Below are 20593 nucleotides of genomic sequence, written 5' to 3'. Positions count from 1 at the left end.
CACTCCTCAACTATCTGATCCTCCGTTCCCCCCAGCCTGTCATGGTGCCTTAATTTCACCATTAGAAATCCATGTGGATAAATTATGAAGGATTCCATTAGATTCTAACATCCCAGGAAATAAGTAGTACCTGTGCTAATTATTGACAAACATATTGGAGATGTATTTAAGGAATCACATTGAAGAAGACCCTGTGGAAGATAATGTACAGATCACATTGGTGCCAGGAAAGAGGAGCAGCAGTCAAGGAGATGTGAGAGGTCTCAAGTATGAATTTTCCATGTGCCTTGGCTTAGCTGGCTGAGATGTCAGGCCACTCTCACATTTATAGTTCCCTATTTCCTTCATTACAAAACAGGTTAGACATGTTTCCAGATGTCTAGAAAAACAGCATGCTGTGCTGTTCAAAGGCACAGTGGTTCAGACCAGAAAGGCTTTCAGAATTATTAACTCTTGCACCGTTTTTACATATTGACAGTCATCTAGATTTCACAGGTTGTAAAAACTATTTCAAGTTATCCTACACTGACCCAATGAAGTAAACTTCCGTTATTTCACTTTTCCCTTGGAAACCTTGCTTTCTGCTATACTGGAGGAGTCACAGCTAAAGATTAACATAAATGCAAGATATTGCTGGGTTGGTAATCTTTTTTAGAGAATAATAAATCATATTTTTATTCCATCTGCCCATTCATTACAAAAATTAGGTATTTAGAATCTATAGGCCCCAAACTATCCTTAAAAATTAACCCAATCTATTTTGTTTGGGGGAAGTCTAGACTTAGGTTCCTGTAGCCAGCCCAACTACAGAAACAAACGGGGATCTTAATATGGGGTTTCACTGTCCTGCACACAGTGTCCTGCACATTACTGTGGTGGGACAGAAAGACTCTGGACTTGAGAAAGATGATGAGGGACTGAGTTTTGAGTCCTTTCTGACTTTGATTTGGCTGCATGATGACGGGAAATAACATAACTTGCCAGAACCCTAATTTCCTCACTTTTAGGATGAGGATTACATTGTCTTCTTCACAAAATATCTGTGAAGATTTGATGAGATAATGTTATAAAAACACGTTATACGCTCCATAGGGGAGGAGAAAACTCATGTGAGGACCTATGATTATCCACAATGCAAACAAATACATTTTGACTGGTGCACTGCCCTTTTCCTAGGCAGTTCTTTAGTCCAAATCTATCAGTGGCTCATCATTTATCAAGAGACTCAGAAAGTGATGTGTTTCACCTTCTTGGCTTGTGTGTGCTGAATGCTCAGCCACTAACTTGATTTGAATGTAGGCTATCAAATAAAGAAGGTTTCAAATCAGAAGATTGAGGGAATGATAACATTCTCCCACTTCTATGAATTTTTCATTTTATTCCAAGACAGTCAAAATGTACTATGTAGGTCAAGTCTCACTCTTCTCAGGTTTGAACAGAAGGTCAAGGAGAATATTTTCTCCACTTCTATTTGCAATTCAACTACTCCTTCCTTTAAGCCTTTAGGGGCCTTCACTCCCCAGGCTCTGGTATCTTCAGGAGGATCAGAAGGAGAATTGAGCATCTGGCTGAAGAGCTCTGTCTGGAATTTTATGATTTTCTTTAAGACCTTAGAATTACTGGGGCTTCTTTTCCTCTCACTGATAAGAAGGTATAGTTATACTAAAATTTTACTTTTATGTTTTATTATTTCTAGGATAGAATTGCCTGACTACTAATTTAAGAGATTTCAGTCACACTCACCACCTCTGCTCGAAAATGCCTTAGCCAGCTGAAGCTTTGCTTCCTGAGGTAACCGTACAGCCATGAAAGCCACTGGCCTCAGGCTTACAACTATAAACCAACATTCACCCCTTCAACAATAGTCTGTTTTGAGCAGGCAGCTGTCAGAGTGAAATTGGGAGGGGAGGGTGGAGAGCAAGAGGTGGCGTGATGTGGCAGAAATAGGTCTAAGTGGACGTCAGGGCACCTTGGGGGTAGTTCTGTCTCTCCTGTACTGTAAGACCTTGGACAAGTCACTTCCCTCCTTGGACTTCTCTGTAACAGAAGGGACTGGATTAGATTGTTTTTGAAGCTCCAGTCTACTATTAATGATCTGTGATTCTCTATTCATTCACCCATAAGGGCTTTGTTTCCTTCAGTGTCATGCGACCTGGAGAAAAGGTAAATTAAATCGTTCTCTCTGTGTTTTTAAATCTTTCGACATTTGTCCACTGGCCCTTAGAAGAACCCGAATAATGGGAACTCTACTTACGACTATGGTTTCATTTCTACCCCCACTGCTCTCCCCCACCCCATGTCGGATTTCTCTCAGTTTCTCAATGGATTATTCTTTGTACTCTCTTTCCCCACTTCTCTAACTGCCTACCCTTCAGGTCACAACTCAAACACTTCTGCCTTCTGTCAGGCCAGGTTTGGCCTTTCTCTTGTTTACTCCAGTAGTACCATGTTTTCCCCAAAATAAGACCGGGTCTTAAATTAAGGTTTGCTCCAAAAGACATATTAGGGCTTATGTTGAGGGGATGTCATCCTGAAAAATCATGTTAGGGCTTATTTTTCGGTTAGGCCTTATTTTTGGGGAAATACGGTAAGTACCCTGTGACTCTGTATAATGTTTGCTCTACTCTTTGAAAGCAGGAACAATGCTTAGGTGTTGCATAGTAGGAACGCAGAGATATTTGCGCACTACTGAGCTGTGGTTGTTGGGCAGTTTTAAAGAATCATCTTTGTTTGGTGCTGTATAGAAAAGGATTTCCTATAAATTTTCTCTCTGATGAGATACCTAACATGCAAAAGTATTGCCCTTCATACACCTCTGATCCACATATAAGAAAGAAAGATGCTTTAATTTCTGCTGAAGTCATATGATTATAAAGAAACAAAAGGAGGAGGAGCTGAATCCTACAGAAAAAAAAACTCTGGACTTAGATGTCAGGAAATTTTCTTTTGAATTCCAAATCTGCTCTTGGCTTGTTGGACAGCAGATATATCATTTGTCTTTCATTTCTCATTTGTAAATCATCTGAGAGGTAGTGCATCTTTCATAGTGTTGCTGTGAGGATTGGCAAGAAGAAAGACACATAAACATATAGAAACACACACACATTCACACACACACTGCTACCTGGAACATAAATAAGCACTTTTGTTGGTTTGAGGCTCAGCAAGAGAGAGATTTCCCTTATTCATAGAGTCTTGGCAAACCCAGGAGAGGTGGTGGGGATGGTGGTCACAGTGAGGGAAAAATGACTGGGGTCTAGGAAAGAACCAGCTGATGTAACAGAATTATTACTGAGTGAGGAAGAATCAGAAGACTAAGGTTGGATCCCAACCTTGCTATCGGGGGCCCTTGGGCAAGTTAACTTTCCCTGGGCTTTTTTCCTCACCTGTTAATAAGGAGAAGTAACTGTGTATCAATCTGACATGACTATTGTCAGGATCAAACGAGATGACATAAGTGAAGGATGAAAGGTCCCAGCTGCCTGGCATGGTGTGCCCAGCTCAGGATAGTTAATGAGCAAATAGCTCGGGAATGAAATGGTCTGCCAGCATCTGAATTATCTGCTACAATCTGAAACCTCAGCTTCCTATTTAAATCTCAGTTTCTGTCCAGATAAAGCTGAAACAATGATGTTCCCTGCCCTGAGGAATGGTTTTAAGGATCAAACAAGAAGACAAGTCATAAAGGCCCTTACAAATGCTAAGTTTTTCAGTATTGCTCCTTCTTACACATGTTCATATCCCAACATTTTAGAAGCAGTGCCAATTTAGAAGATAATTTAATTTGGAATAATACAGACTTTTTTTTTTTTTAATAAACAGAGGGAAATCAACAAAGCTTCTTTCATTTTGAAAGCAAACAAAACAGAGCTTCTAAACATTGCTATTTTCCTTGAATTTTCTGACCCATGAGCAAAAACTGTTTCCCTCTTGAGAGGCTCTGCTCTGAATGGGTCAGACAGAATAGCCTAACAGGAAACTTTTTTTCTGGGACAAGAATACCCGTGGCAATATTATGGCAAGAAGCTGATAAAACTAGGCTGATGGTTAAATTGGATCCTCGATTAGATGTGTAAAAAAGAAGTGAAAACAGGTTTGAATTCCTACATTTACTAATTACTCTCTCCCAGAAATGTTTCTAGGTCTCTGGCAGTATATAGGAGAAAAAGTCACTGATTTTCTTGAACATTTCTCCATTTTACATCAGTTAGGCACTGTTTAACCGTCTTCTTCTCTTTGAATTAGTGTTTTACATTCCTCTCCTTTGGTCATCTTCCTCCTTATTATTCCCCTAGATATGGGGAAAGTGTAATAGATAAAAGTATCAAAAGGCTCTATAATCTTCTTTTGGCCATATTTATTTTAACCTTTATTATGTTATGTTCTAGCCTGCATCTTTTAACAAATTCTGCTGTTTATTTCCTGCTCTCCTATATGACTGTTCAGTGAAATAGTGCACTGTGCTTAACACAGCAGACACAACTGCACACAAATGTGTACAGGTACCTGTACACACACACACACACACACACACACACACACACACACACACACACCCCACACACTTCAAAAGCACCATGGCATTGTGTTCATCGATAGGGGTAAAAGTGGAAATAACTCATTTAAATCCATCTTGTGAGATTTGTTTTGTCTCCTGCCCCTGTTTGGTTTTTCAGGGAGGTCATAGCTTCGCTAGTGAATTTTAGATAATGTTCTCCAGTCACTGCTAGTCACAAAAGCAGTTTCATCTCATCAATTAAAATATTCATCCCACACAAAAATAAAAGAATTTGAACTTCATTTAACTTTAAAATGACTTTTCTCCCAACCTGATAAACTTTCAGAGGCCTGAAGTTTGGAAGGATATGTGGTCAGTGTATTTTCGCTCTCCTAGCTGCTCCTCCTACTGCAGTAAGCCATTGGTTATAGTTTTTGACCTCACAAGGGATGGGAAGGGAGGGGAGAGATAGTTCCAAAAAGGGTTTTCTTCCCCCTCAGTAATTTAGACTCGTTTGTGGCAAATGGATGGTGCTATCTTTTGCTTTTCATACTTGCCAAAAAAAAACTCTTTAGCTGTGTAGGAAGGAATCAAATTATTGGTTGACGACAGTCCCAGCTCTGGGCTGAGAATAAAGAACAATTTTTAATCATTTTATTGAGGGGCTTGCCAGACTTCTGTAGGAAAAGCAAGCATTAAACAATCAAGCAAAGTCAGGACGACACCGCATTAGTAAAAGAGCATGCTGCAAATCTTATTGTACTTTAAAAATGAAATACTGGCAGCAAATTTTTTTTTTTGAGTCATTTTTCTCTAAATACAGATTCAGGAAGTGCTCTCTTAAAATAAATTCGTTTTTGTAGTTTCATCTTAACTATAGCTGCAGGCCAAAAGACAGACTTTTTTTAATAGAATTGTCCTGCATTTTCAATACATAAGACCATGTTTAACAACACCCGTGTATTTATTATCGCTGACTAAAATACACTTTAGTAATTAACAGCAAGAACTATAAGAATTAGCTTTTCATAAAGAAATGATTAAATATCAAACTTCAAAATGGCTGTCAAAACAGCATTTTATTGTAAACATACTTGATAGGCAAAAATTTTAGGCAAAAATGAAATTGTATTTTACTTTCTGACATTCTTATAAGTAAAATAAGGATATTTTCTCCCTTGACTCTCAAAACATTAAAATTAAAATCAAAACAATACCAAAGACATCCACTAAATAATAAATGTGGATTAATTAATACATCAATAATGTTAGAGCAGGATATATTTACCTTTAACTTGATACCAACATATTTCATATAGTCAAAATGAAAAATTAGGGAGTCATTATTAATTCATGAAAGGACTCATTACAAGCTTCATTTGAATAGTTACCTCTCATTTAATTTTAAAAATAGTATCAATTTTTAAAAAATCATTTTAGAAAAACTTATCTTTTAAAACAATATTGTGTAAACTTGTATCTTTTGAGTGCACAACACTGCTCAGTGCTAAGGGAGTACAAAATGAAGTAAAAGACAGTTTTCTTCAGAAGCTTATAATTTCACGGAGCAGGCAAAATAGATTCTCAAGGCTCTAGTTAGTGGAGAGCACAAAACAAGGAGTGTGTTAGCAACCACAAGAACATTAAGGGTCATTGGAATTTAGAGGTCACAGTCAAATCATGGTCCAGTGGGAGGTAAGCTACAGCTCGGTTTTGAGCAGAATTAGATTAAGATGTATGGGGGGGATATGGTGTGGACCATGGAAGGTAAGGATAGTGGGAGGCTATGGGAAGGGACCAGTGAATCAAAACATCAGTGGTTAGTAATGGGCATAATATGTAGAAAAAGGTAACGAGACTAACTTTCCTCATGATGAGGGCCCACATCTGAGAAAATGTCACATGCAGAAAGCTATAGCTACACTTCAAGGGGCAGAAACATGCGTGGCACTAAATCGGACAGTGAGAAAAATACTGATAACAGGAAGGAGTTCAGTTCTTGTGCTTTTTGGAAAAGGCCATAATTGTATCTAAGCATCTTAGAGATGGTTCTTTGGGACTCAGGAAAAAAGGAGGGAAGAGCAGGTTTGGAGGAGAGTCTCATTTTGGAAGTCGAGCAGGTGAGCTTGTCCTGCTTGTCTCCTTTCTTGCTCAAGGCCAACCTAGCATATCAGTTAAATCATCCTTAACAAGATTATTAGTAAGTAACTAGTTATCTTTATTGAGGGGAATTGAATTTAAATGAATACAATAGAAATTATATGATTTTTTTATTCCTTTTTTGTGTAGGTGGGAGTTTCAAGCTATATTCAATATGCAGTTAAGATGTGCCAGGAACTGTGTTAATCAATCTATAGTGATGGAATCAGAAAAAATATAAAAATGGAGATATTACCCAGAACTCTTAAAATGTCAAGATTTCAGTGAGCTGCAACTGTAGCTAATTTTAAGGTCCATCCTCCTCTGTTCTCTCTCTCTCTCTCTCTCTCTCTCTCTCTCTCTCTCTCACCCACTTTCTTATTATATTCTAGAACATTTTTCCTCTGTTACTTACCTTCAAATTTTATTATCTTAGAACATCTTAATGTATGTGCATTCTTATAAGCCATCTCATATACTTTTTGAGCAAGGCAGAACATAAATAAAATCAAAGTAAGAAAACTTCACCCCAAGTCCTGCCAACCTGATGAATCAAATGTTTCTCATTTGTAGTTCCTTCCAACTTTTATCTGTATGAATACATAGTTTGTACATATTTGTAGTCAGAGTGAGTGAAAGAAAAATAAATATCCTCTTTCAAGGAAAAATGGCACAAAAGTGCTGTAAATACTTCAGGGGTCCCACACAGAGGATCCCTGGTGGCTTGTCACCTGCATCCTCTTAGTGGAGTAGAGCATCAGGTCGGCAGTTTGCTGAGACAGCGGTTATGTTTAGCTAAGGTGGATTGTGTGATAAGAGGGAGGAGGCCTGGCCATATGCTATCTGACTCATCCGCTCGAGCACACGTGTCAGTTTCTCCTACAGTCCGGACAGTATCCTTAATAAAACTGAGCAGGACTGTAAAAGCAACTTTCCTGGGCTGCAACCCTAACGTCCATAGACCAAATTTCAGAAATGAACAAGTTCTGGGAGTCTTCAAGCCTTCAATAAATCACATGCATAATAACATCATTATTACTTGCTTTTGGCCCTCACACAATTGCCCTTTCTCTGGTTTGGAACTGTAGCTCACGCTCCTGTGCAGTGTTTGATTCTTCCCCAGGCTCCACAGCCGTCTGCTGGGGCTACAAGAGGAATGTTAAAATGAAGCTGCTTTAACTACTTACTACTTTATTCCCTCGAATTTTGTGTTCAAAGGTGGCATATATATATATATATATATATATATATATATATATATATATATATATATATATATATAAATCATGTATATGTGATATGTAATGTACAGAATTTCATATCAGAGCTGGTCCAACATCATTTTCAGGATCCTTGGCAGGGGGTGAGGGGCAGTAATCAGCAAGAGGTAGGAGATAAATGCACAGCATACTTCTGAGCATGGATTTTACTTATTTCTCTACAATTACTGACTCTATGACCATGGACAATTGAATTTCCCAGGGCCTTGAGTTCTTTATCTTGATTTTGGGTACATTGTGTGTTCTCCTCAAGATTGGTGAGTTTCCCCAGGGTGAGGAACACAGCTGGCACAGTGCTCGGTCTAAGCAGGCAATTAGAGCAAGGCTGAGGCATTGACCAATGGCTGAGAGAACTGAAATGGGCTCCTTGTACGTGACATTGCAGTGTGGAGGCTCCTCCTGCTAATATGAATACAGGCCTACCAATATCTGCCTTCTTCTAGTAACACTGATGACCTGGATCACAAACATGAGTTTTCTACAGAGGCCAAACAAAGCAGTTGTTTACACACCCTGTGTGCTAAGCTGAATCTTGACATTATCTAATTCCAACTTCCAGGCAAACATTGTTTGGCTCAGGGAACTGAATATCAAGGCATGCATGGAGCTGTACATCAACTAAAGGATAGTGACCATACGGCTACACAGTACCCTCACTTATGAGTGGGCTACAAAGAGCTGGAAACCCACCTGTATTTGAACCAGATCACGTAATTGTGACTTGATGACCTTCTGGTGATGTAGTTGTAGAAATTTAATTCCTAAAGCTGCCCAATGAGCTTTCATGAATCAGTGCTTCAAGGAATTAAATTACTCACAATTAGGAAGAATTTTGCTAGTTAAGATATGATGTTAGGGAAGCCTAGAAGGTTTTTCCTCTGTGCTCCATTCCCAAATATATCCCTGACAAACTTGCTAACAACGCCAAGTTCCGAAACTGGGAATTCACTTCACTGTGACTGTTTTAATGGAATTACAATTTAAACTCTATCATTCATACATACCTTATTAGAAATCGAGTTCATCTAGTCATTTTTATGTTTTTCAATAGAGGAAAGAAAATGGAACACAAGCTAATAGGGGAGAGGGCCAAAGTCTCAGAGAAATAAGTATAGGAAGATAACACAGTTGGTATGCTGATATTGGAATTTTTCTCTATGTGGGTGGTAGATTATTTGGACGGTGTCTCATGATTAATGTTGCTTTAGTTCTGCAGGTGATCATAAAATTATGCAGAAATATGTCTCTATCTCAGAACCAGAATACTTGGGGTTGAGAAAAGACAGAGAAATGGATCTTACCCAGCTGGTCTTGTGTCTTCAATGGCTCTATCCACTGGGATCAAATCACTGAGGTAGACATTGAAGTTTCCTTCTTTCCATCTTCTTTCTGCCTCCTTCTCCTTTCCATGGGGAACGACTACAGGACGTCCAAACTGACCTGGAGCTTTGGGGTTCCTTGGAGAAACTGTCATATCAATGCTTAACACCTGGTGCGTTTTGGAGTCTTCAGGTAAAAGGGCTTTTGTATGACTTTGGTTGAGTTCTTCAGTCTGGGCTTTGCTAGTTAAGTTGATTCTTGCTGGTTCTAGCCCCTCAGCTAAGATTCGATTAGTTTGAGACACTGTTGCTCTCTGTAGAACAAGTGAAGAGAAAGATGCCCTGCTTCTATTCCTGGAAATGTATTTCCCTTGGTTTTCACCCAATATTATAGGAAATATACTTTTGCTTTTAGGATTGGGGCCCTCGTTGGTGTCTCTCTTTAGCTCCTCCTCCTTGGTTATAATCACAACATGGCTTTCAGAGAAATTGAGTTTCTTCCCACCGGCCACTTTGGCTCCACCATCCTTTGGCAATCTTCCCAACTGAGTCTCATTAATAGATTGCTTCTTTAAGCCATTTAAATTGGCAATGAACCTGGAAAAGGGAAGGCTTTTATTTGCTTTGTGTTTATATGCATTTAGTTCTTTGCTCTGAGTCTCAGTTTTATTTAAGGCGATGGCTTCCCTAGGTTTTGGCACTGGTAGGCTGGCAGGGTGTATTCTCCCATTTGCTACTGCCTGTGATTGCTGCTTTGATCTGTTAGTATTAAGCCTGATGGTCACATTCAGGTTCCTTTCAGCTGCTCGTTTTGATGTGTCACTGCTGTGACTATGACTCTTCCGGGCCTCCTGGTTTACACCAACAGGCCCTGTGTGTACAGATATTTTGGGCAATGGAGTTCCTTTTTCTGCTATGAATGGGGTTTTCTGAGTCCCATGAGTTATTGTTTGCTTTGGTGTCACAGAGCGAGAATAGGCTTCAGGTTTGAAATCTCGCTCCTCTGTCATCTGCTTGGTAGAAGTCACCGAGAAAGTCTGCATACGTACTGGATGCCACAAAGGGGCAACCTTAACACTTCCCAGGGCATTCTGCATTTTTCTTTCCCTCCGGGTTTGGTCCAAATCATCTTCATCCTTGAGCACACTCTCCCCAGTCTTTCTAAAGTTCTCCTTGCCCCATACACCCTTCCCATGTCCCCTCAGTGGGGACTTCATCTCTTTTATGTTGCTGTAAACGATCTTCATTTGGTCTGGCTGAACTCTGAACCCTATTCGCTCCCTTCTGACAATGTCTTCCTTGAAGACCCTAGTGTTGATCTCACTGAATGAGAGGCGGAGAGCTGCCATGTCAAAGAGCAGCCAGATGACAGAAGCTACAAATATAAATGCCAGGACTCGCCCACTTCCTCGGAAAAACTTTCGGATCTTGTTCATGGTACAAAGGCTTCCCTTGCAGCCTGCCCTCCCTTTGATTCTGCTTACCTTGAGTGGAGAGGGGGCTGAAGTAGTAGTAGCAGCAGCAGCAGCAGCAGCAGAATTGCCAGAAAGCGGCCCCCTCCCCTGAACACAGCAGGAAACAGCAGTCCAAGGGGAAAGCTCAGTTCCTACAGCTTGTCAGTCTCTGCCTGCGTGGCATTTCATAGCAGAGCATCTGTGCCTGCTTACTGGCCCCTGGCTAAACCCTGCTAAACACTGTCCTTAGGTCACTCTGGGAGCAGTCGATTCCAGCCAGCAGACAGTTAAACATATCACTCGTCTTGTCTCCGGGAGCCTGTGTCCACCTTCCTACAAGCCCAAGAAAAGGTGGGGGCCGGGCTGGAACTGCTGCTTCTCTCCTCCCAGTTCTCAGTCTGCACGCTGTAACTCAACACCACTTCTCATAAGGAAAACATTTCAAGCCATTACCCAGAAAACTTCATTCAACTCTCACCTTCCATGTTATATGAGAGTGAGTGTGTTTTCAGGGCAATTAAAGGGAAAGAAAGCTATCTCATTTGGAGAGCATGTGTTCCTGGTTTGTAACCCCACCTACCCCATTCGTGCTCATTAACCCTGTTGTACCAGGTCTCTGAATGATCTGCCTGTGCAATTAATCAGCGACCTTAATGTTTCAGCTTGAAGAGGTAGCAGCTTAAAGAATGGGGTTTAGCATAACCTCAATACCAGAGGTGGAGGTATAATTATTCAGAAGTCTTCTTTGAGGGGGTATTAAAATGTTTTTTTTTTTGTAAATCAACTGTTTTTTAAACTAGTTTATTTTTATTATTTCATTTAATAGATGCATTTTAACTTATCATATTGATATGAAGGTTTCTAAGCACTTATTCTCAGTACTTGTCTCATCATACACTGTCACAGTTTGCCAATTGCTCCAGGACTTGGACCTGACTTTGTGTGGCTTTACCTTAGACTCTCAGAAGAAGTCTCCCCACTTTCTGATTAATCGATGGGGGAAGAGGGCCGAAACGACAAGTGGTTTGGTATTGTGTTTGGAAGAAGCTTCCCAAGTCTTTCTAATGTGCGGCCAAAGTTGAAAAACACTGGTCTAGAGTGAAATACCCCACTATTATTATTATTGTTATTTTTGGTGTTTGAACACGGCCCATAATTTTTGTGAAATTCCTTTCCAGACAGAGTAAAATTTAACGAAAACTACATATTCCCAGGACAAGTGAATCAGAATCTGCATTTCAACATCACCTAAGATAAACCTTGTCCATAAAGTTGGAGAAGTACTGCCCCGGGACACTTTTCTGAGGGGCTCTGAGAGATCTGCAGACAGTGATACCACTCTGTGTTAGGAGGGTTCTAGCATTCCTGCTTTGAGAAAAACTTAGTTTCCCAAAGACATGGGAAAGGAAAAGGAAAGATTCTGAATTCTTTATACTTATGGCATTGCCTACTGCAGCATCTGGCCTTTAAGTTTGTACTTTACCCCAAGAGAAGGCACCCTGATAAATGCAGCGATGGTAACCTGTTTCTTGAATCCCTGATTCTCCTATTTATTGATTGCCTGCTCACTCTGATTTGGAATATCCACCTGGATGGCGGTATTGATAGGTCAGCCCCTTCTGTCATGCATGACTGCCTCGATTCCCCATCTTTTCAATAGTTGTTGAGTGTGTTCCCTGGCTCAGGCCCTGTGTTGGGTGTTAAGGAATATTGAGTAAAGGGATATAGTTCTTGTTTTTGAAATCTCACAGTCTATTCATGGACACAGACAGGTAAGCACATATTTAGTGCACAATAAGTGACAAGAGAGAATAATATCCTGGATTCTATGGGAATGTAGCTTAGTTTTGGGATGCAGGGATGATTTTTGAAGAAGCTATTCTTAGACTTGAGGGATGAATAAGAACATAATTTTCTCCGCTTATATTGTGGTCCAAGAAAACAAATATTAGTTGGATGGTGAAAGGCAGATATATTGGCAAAAGCATAGAAGTGAAGAGAGAGTATAGTACCTGATGGGAAGCATAAGTTTCTGACGACCAGAATGATTAGAAACACAGGCTTTGGTGTTAGTTTGTGTGTGTGTGTGTGTGCACCCAATATGTCCCATACACTTTGCTAAGCTCTTTCCATCGAGTATGTCATTCAATCTTCACAACAATCTAATGAGGAAGATACAGGTATAACTATCATTTTGCAAACAAGGAAACAAAAGCCTAGAGGTGAAGCAACTTGAAGTAATGATTAGGAGAGTTGGATCTCGAATAAATGACTATGAGGTTACAGTCCATGTGCTTAAATACCACACAGTACTGCTTCTCTAGCTGTATAACTTTGCAAGTTAGTTAGTTTTATGTGTTTACTCAGCAATAAAAAAGCAAATAATTTCTGCCTTGCAGATTAATGTGAAGATTGGACAGCACGATTCAAAGTTTTTGTTATATTGAATGCATGATTGTCACTGTCACTAATATTGTGGCTGATACTTTTTGGTGATAGGAGTGTGGGGTGCAAGTAGGAGGCAATATACTAGCTTCTCACAAAAATCAAACAGAAGGCTGAGGACTAACATGATTTCAGCACTAGGGCAAGAAGTATATCTGAGACTTTTTTTCTTGATGTTCCTATGTCTTTTTTATTATGGATTCAGTCAATGAACAATTGTCCACTAAGAATTAACTACATGGCCAAAACATGAAGTAATGACATTATTTTTGCCATGAATGATCTTAAAACTCCACCAAATAGAACACCTTCAGCACAAAGCACAACACAAATATTTAGGATCCAAGTTCTGAAATAAAGTGAGAATTTTTTTTTTTTTTTAAGTATCAGGGGTAAGTGGTTTGCATTATGCTATTATTTTAAATATGAAAATAGAATGCTTTGAGAATGTTTTACTATACAATATTTAAGTTTTGTCCAACTGCAGGTCCACCCCAAATGGCAGCTGGGATTACTAAAACTCTTGTTAGAATAGTTAACACTTGTTACATCCTTACCATGCTTGATAGCTTTAAAAGACTGCTTGAAAAATATTCTGAGTCTTCTATATTCATTTGATCTAAGAACAGTGATTTATTTCTCTCTTTCTCTGGTCTGTCCTTACTAATAAAAACCCAAATTGCTTGAGAAAAGTGTTAAGAAAAATAGAGTCTTGGCTTATCTATCTTGGGTAAAGTTACTGATTACCTCTGGCTTACTCTTTAGTGTTAGCTGACATAGAATTCAGAATAAGACAAGAAGAGTACATAAGGGAGGAAAGAAACATTGAGTAAGTCCCCTACAAAAGGAAGAGTGGATTGATATTTAGACCAGGTCTAAAATACTGATTTGGCCATTAATACACATGACCATGGATATGTCACATATGAAAGAGCTCCTCTAAAGGTCTCCTCCCAACCTTTTCTCCATCTTTCCCCTGGTGAGTCTATGAGAATCCAAGTGGATAACAGAAGTTGGATATAAGCAACACTGCAGACTCAACATTATGGGTCCTTAGGGACCCAGTAACAATTTCTGGTGGCCCTCAGCATGTCTCCTCTTTTTACTCTCTTGTCTGGACATGTGATATTCAGAACAATGACAAAGTATGGATAGAAAACAATAGAAAACAAAGAAATTAAGAAATTTTACCTTTAGTAGAAGTCATCACACACATTATCCAATAGATGACCTTTAATATAGGTGAATCATGCTCTTTTTTATTGTAGGTGTATTAATTTCCATGTTACCAGCAGAAAATTAAATGTATTGGTGAGTTGGCTATTTAAGGTACTTCTAACAATCATCCCAAATGTAGCTTTGGCTGGTAAATTTCTCAAGAATCTGCACAAACTTAGCTGGAGCGGATAACAGCCTAAATATCTAGTTATGAATTGATCTCTGGGAGGCTCTCGCAGGGGTTATTCTAATTCTCATTCTGAGTCTACCTGTGTAGTAAAAATTAAAAATACATATTTTAGTTTCTTCTTCTGTAAAATGGGTATATTAGCAGGAGGACATAACCTTTACTCTACTTGGTTGCTGTAAGAATATCATATTAACAGCAACCATTCATTGAGAATTTACTGAGTGTTTGCCACTAGATTCTCCCAGACTAGCTCATAAACTGTTCAGAAAGACAGCTCTATGCATAATTAGAGTGGGATCTGTACCCTTGCCACTACTTCCATGGCATATAGTTCTGAAATATCCTCATTGTTAATCAGTAGGAGTTCAATAAACATGTTTCTATTTCTATCTTCACATTTCCCCAACAGAATTTTAGAAGTATTGGTTTCATTTCTGTGACTTAGCACCGGAAGTTACTCTCTCAGGGTATTTGAAAGTTTCTTGATTATGTGAGTATAGTCTAAGTAACTAATGGCTATATTCTTTTATGATATTTACTCAACAGCTTACCATAATTATAAGGATATAAAGGAAACCCTTAATTAAACATATATTTTTACAGAGAATAATGATAATCTATAGATGCATCATTGAATTTTAATTAGTTTTAAATTTGAGGGTTCCAGTTAAAGACAACGTGGGATGAGGAAATGATTCATTTGGGAAATTTGAATTGGAAATCTGAGTAAATATTAAATATCATTGTTCTTTCTTATTTTAATGTGGTCATTTTGTTTCTTTCAGAAATTTTTTTGAGAAAAAGACAAATTGTATTCAACAGGATAACACTATTCTGTGAACAAAACCCTCACACAAAAAGAGAAGGTTGAAATCATAATTTAAAGGCTGGAGTTATAGAAAAATTCATCAGTAGAATACAAATATAAATGGAAAACTTATTTCACTTTAACAAGTTGTCCCACTGAAGATGAATGAATATAAATCAGGCAGTCATTTAAGCATTGGTGTATGTCTCTTTTTTTATAACTTTTGGAAGCTGGTTAAGAAATGACCTCACTCCTTAAGGCCCAGAGAATGAGGGATGCTGTGACCTTCCATTAAATATTTGTTCCTGGAAAGAGTTCCCCGTATTAGTGGCTGTAAATCATAATTAATTAAGCTTGAGTTTAAAGAAAGCAAGGCCTCTCCTCTTGAAAGATAATACACTATGCTTAGACTTTAGTTTTCATTGATACTTGCATATTGGACCTGAGCCAACATTTGTGTTTTATAGGTCTCTGGCCAATTTTAAGTTTTTAATATTTTATTTTGATTTGTAAAAAATTAATAAAGTTAAAGGTAAAGCATTAATTGAGTATCTACCTTGGACAGAGAACTGTGCTAGTTATCAGAAGGAAGAAAATGAGAAGATTCTTAAAAAATAAGTTGTCAATGAGCCCAACACCTGTAGCTCAAATACAAAGTTAACGGCCATTGGTATTGGTTAATTATAAATGCAGGGATAAAACAAGAAAATAGCTCAAAGAGACTCTGATAAAGGCTTCACTAACTCAGACAGGAAAGGTAGGGGGAACAATGATAGTCTGAGAGAAAAGAGAAGTTCAAATTTAAAAATGTCAGGTTTGTAATATATGTGGATTACTATGTACTAGGCTCTGGGAAAACAAAGAAACTGAAATTCACAGCTTAGTGTACTGTTTCCAATTTTTTTGTACATCAAAAAATTTCATGGGGATGGATTTTTAAAACATAGATTCCCATGTTCTACTCTCAGAGATTCTGAGGTTGAATACAGGACCCAGGAATCTAGATTTTTAACTAGGCTATCAGATGATTCTGATACAGAATCTGATAAATCTGATAAATCTGATAAAGAATAAAGAATAAAGAATCTCAAAGAACCACACTTTGAGCCTCATGGGTTCAGTGGCAGAGGAAAACATATTCATATTAAAATGGAAAAGTGAAACAAGCAACTAATTTACTGAAATTATTGGAAAGGCCTCCTGGTGGTGATGACTGAATTATCCTATGCCTAGGGAGGGGGAATTTAGGAAAAGCATTCTAGCAAAGGGAAGAACAGGCTCAAAGCACTGAGGAAGGAAGATATGACAATGACATGAATGAATAATCACAATTTCATATCACTAGATTTTAGAGTGCCTTGCCAAACAATGAGGCACAGATTGTTGGATGGACCTGGACTGTGAACGGCCCATTGTTCAGGTTAGGATTTAGAAATTTTATCTTTCAAGAAATACAAGCCATTGAACCTTTTTAAAAAAAAAATTATTGGGGTGACATTGATTAGTAAAATTATATAGGAGTCAAGTGTACATCATCTATATATTGCACTGTGTGTTCACCACCCAGTCAGTTCTCCTTCCATCACCATATATTTATTTGAACCCCTCTTCTCCCTCTTCTACCATCCTCCCACCCCCCTTATAATCTGGTAACCACTAAACTATTGTCTGTGTGTCTGTGAGTTTTTGTTTCTTTGTGTGTTTGTTGCTTTCACTTTTACATCCCACATATGAGTGAAGTCATATGGTTCTCGATTTTTCCTGTCTGACTTATTAAAGTTGGAGTGTGACACTCATGTTTTAGAAGAGAGAGCTGGTGGCTGTGTGGAGACTGGATCGATAGGAGGCAAGCTGCAGGCTGGGAGCCCAAATAGGATGAACACCACCTGTTCATGGTCCTTCTTTCAATCAGTGTAATCAGACATGGAATAAAATCTAAACTTTAATCGTTGGTATTATATTAATCTATGTAAGAGTTATTTTTCTAGATCCAGTGGGAAGACTGAAAGCAAAATCATTTCCTACTAAAAGAATGAGCCCTATTAAAGATACAAGTGATTAAAGTATAGATAAGTTACAAATATAAGTGCCTCTCCTTCTCTTTAAAAGCCTAGGGTATGTTTAACTGTTAAGGAACTGCAAAAATAGTTTCTGAGGCACTTGTACCATTTCATATTCCCACCAACAGTGTATGAGAGTCCCAGTTTCTCCATATCTTCACCAACACTTGGCTTTTTAAATTTTTGTCATTCTTGTGGAGATATAGTGGTATCTATTTGTGGTTTTAAAATTATGTTCCCCTAAGGCCTTATGATTTTGAGCAAATTTTCATGTGCATATTAGTTCTCTACATATATATTTTTGAAGAAGGGCCTATTGAAACATTTTGTCCATTTTTAAAAATATTTTTATTAAATTGCTAACATACAATATTATGTTAGTTTCAGGTGTACACCATAGTTATTCAGCATTTATATATAATACCTAAAAAAGTGATCACCATGATAAGTCCAATAACCATCTGACCCCATAGTATGCTATCACAATATTACTGACTATATTCCCTATGACATATATTACATCCCCAATATGACATATATTATGACATGTATTATGACAATATGACATATATTATGACATACAATACGACATATATTACAAAACAAGTAAAACATTACTTGTTTTATACCTGGAAATCTGGACCTCTTATTCCCCTTCACCTTTCCCACCGTTTAAAATTTTTTCAATTACAGTTGACATTCGATATTATTTTATATTAACTTCTGGTGTACAATATAGTGGTTAGACACTTGTATAATTTAAGAAGTTATCCCCCTTGGTTCAGTGTGAGGTCGGAGGGATAGTGGATGGGGGGAGGGGGGTTCACAGTATGAGGGATATAAATGATGAACGTCTAAGTATTACCTAGTTTTGTACACCTGAAACTAATAAATAAATTAATTAATTAAAAAAAAAAAGAAGTTATCCCCTTGATTAATCTAGTCCCCACCTGGCACTATACATAGTAGTTATCAAATTATTGCCTATATTCCCTATGCTTTACTTTACATTCTCATGACTACTTTGAAACTACCAATTTGTATTTCTTAATCCCTTCACCTTTTTCACCCTGTCCCCCAACCCCTCCCATCTATCACCCTGATAAATCTAGTACCCATGTGACACCATATATAGTTATTGCAATATTATTGACTATATACCTTATTCTATACCCTATATCCCCATGACTACTTTGGAACAACCAATTTGTGCTTCTTAAGCCCTTCCCCCTTTTCACAGATAACCCCCAATCCTCCTCCAATCTGGCAACCATCAAAATATTCTCTGTATCTATGAGTTTGTTTCTGTTTTGTTTGTTTACTTTGTTCTTTAGATTCCACATACCCATTACATCTGACACTGCATTCAGAACAATACCCTCCAGGTCCATCCATGCCACTGCAGATGGCAAGAACTATTGCTTCATGGATGAGCAATATTCCATTATATATATGTGCCACCTCCTCTTTATCCATTCTTCTATCGACAGACACTCAGGCTGCCTCCATATCTTGGCCATTGTAAATAATGCTGCAATGAACATATGGATCACAGGTCCCTCAAAGTAGCATTGTGGGTTTCTTTAGATAAATACCCAGAAGTGGGATTACTAGGTCCTATTTGTGTCTTGTTGTAGCCTTTGTTTTAAAGTCTATTTTATCTAAGTATTGCTACTCCAGATTTTCTATTTGTTTGTTTCTATTTTAATGAAATATCTTTTTCCATCCCTTTTGTTTTCATCTGTGTCTTTCAAATTGAAGTGATTCTCTTGCAGGTAGTAGCATATGTGAGGGTTTTGTTTTCTTATCCATTCAGCCCTGCCATGTCTTTTGATTAGAGCATTTAATCCATTTACATTGAAAGTATTTGTTGATAGACATGTAGCTATTGCCATTTTATTATTCATAATTTTGATCTGTTTTTTTCTCTCCCATCTTAAAGAAGTCCCTCCAATATGCCTTGTCATTCTGGCTTGGTGGTGATGAACTACTTTAGCTTTTTCTTGTCTGGGAAGCTCTTTATCTGTCCTTTGATTTTTTTTTTTTTTTGTACTTTTTAATTTAATTTAATTTAATTTATTTATTTTTTTTAGTTAAATTTATTGGGGTGACAATTGTTAGTAAATTTACATAGATTTCAGGTGTACAATTCTGTATTACATCGTCTATAAATCCCATTGTGTGTTCACCACCCAGAGTCAGTTCTCCTTCCATCACCATATATTTGATCCCCTTTACCCTCAATGCTAAGTGAAATAAGTCAGACAGACAAAGCAGAGAACCCTATGATTTCACTGATATGTGGTATATAAACCAAAAACAACAAGACAAACAAATGAGAAAGAAAAACTCATAGACACAGACAATAATTTAGTGGTTACCAGAGGGTAAGGGGGCGGGGGGTGGGTGATGAGGGTAAAGGGGATCAAATATATGTCCTTTGATTTTAAATGATAGTCTTGCTGTGTAGAATACCTATGGTTGTAAGTCCTTGTTTTTCATCACCTTGAATATTTTGTGCCAATTCCTTCTGGCCTGCAAAGTTTCTGTAGAGAAATCAGTTTACAATTTTATGGGGGCTCCCTTATAAGTTACTAGTTGCCTTTCTCTTGCTCCTTTTAGGATTCTCTCTTTGTCTTTAACTCTTGCCATTTTAATTATAATGTGTCTTCATGTGGGCCAGTTTGGGTTCGTCTTGTTTGGGACTCTGTCAGCTTCCTGGACTTGTCTATCTATTTCCTTCACCAGGTTAGGACAGTTTTCAGTCATTACTTCTTCAAATAGGTTGTCAATCCCTTGCTTTCTCTCCTCTCCTTCTGGTACGCCTGTAATGCGAATGTTGTTAACACTTGATGTTGTCCCAGAGGTCTCTTAAATTATCCTCATTTTTTTTTCTTGTATTCTTTTTGATGTTCTGATTGGGTTTCTTCAGATAAATTTTGGGCTACGTTGTCTTCCAAATCACTGATTCAATCCTCTGCTTCATCTAGTCTGCTGGTGATTCATTCTAGAGCATTCTTCATTTTAGTTATTGTATGCTTCACTTCTTCCTGGTTTCTTTTTATGGCTTCTATGTCCTTTTTTGTGCTTGTTATCTCTTTGTTGAAGTTCTCACCAAATTCCTTGAGCATCCTTATAACCATTGTTTTCAACTATGTATTTAGTAGGTTGCTTGCCTCCAT

General features: G+C 38.0%; 1 protein-coding gene across 2 annotated transcripts in view; it reads right to left on the bottom strand.

The window, feature by feature from the left end:
- Positions 1–11182, bottom strand: part of GALNT5 (polypeptide N-acetylgalactosaminyltransferase 5) — a 43582-nt gene extending 32400 nt beyond the window's left edge. The window contains exons 1-2 of one of the 2 annotated variants that reach the window (XM_081051725.1): positions 10721–11032; positions 9219–9833 (exon numbers count right to left, since the gene is read on the bottom strand). In XM_081051725.1, coding sequence (XP_080907851.1) covers positions 9219–9391 — 173 coding nt within the window. In that variant the 5' untranslated portion in view covers positions 9392–9833; positions 10721–11032. Of the gene's footprint in view, positions 1–9218 lie in introns of both variants that reach the window. The other variant, XM_081051724.1, reaches the window with a different exon arrangement.
- Positions 11183–20593: the final 9411 nt, after the last annotated feature.

This window comes from Rhinolophus hipposideros, assembly GCF_964194185.1.
Source record: "Rhinolophus hipposideros genome assembly, chromosome: 6".
Lineage (NCBI taxonomy): Eukaryota > Metazoa > Chordata > Mammalia > Chiroptera > Rhinolophidae > Rhinolophus > Rhinolophus hipposideros.
Note: the sequence above shows the minus strand (reverse complement) of the source record. Positions and strands in the feature narration are given on the sequence as shown.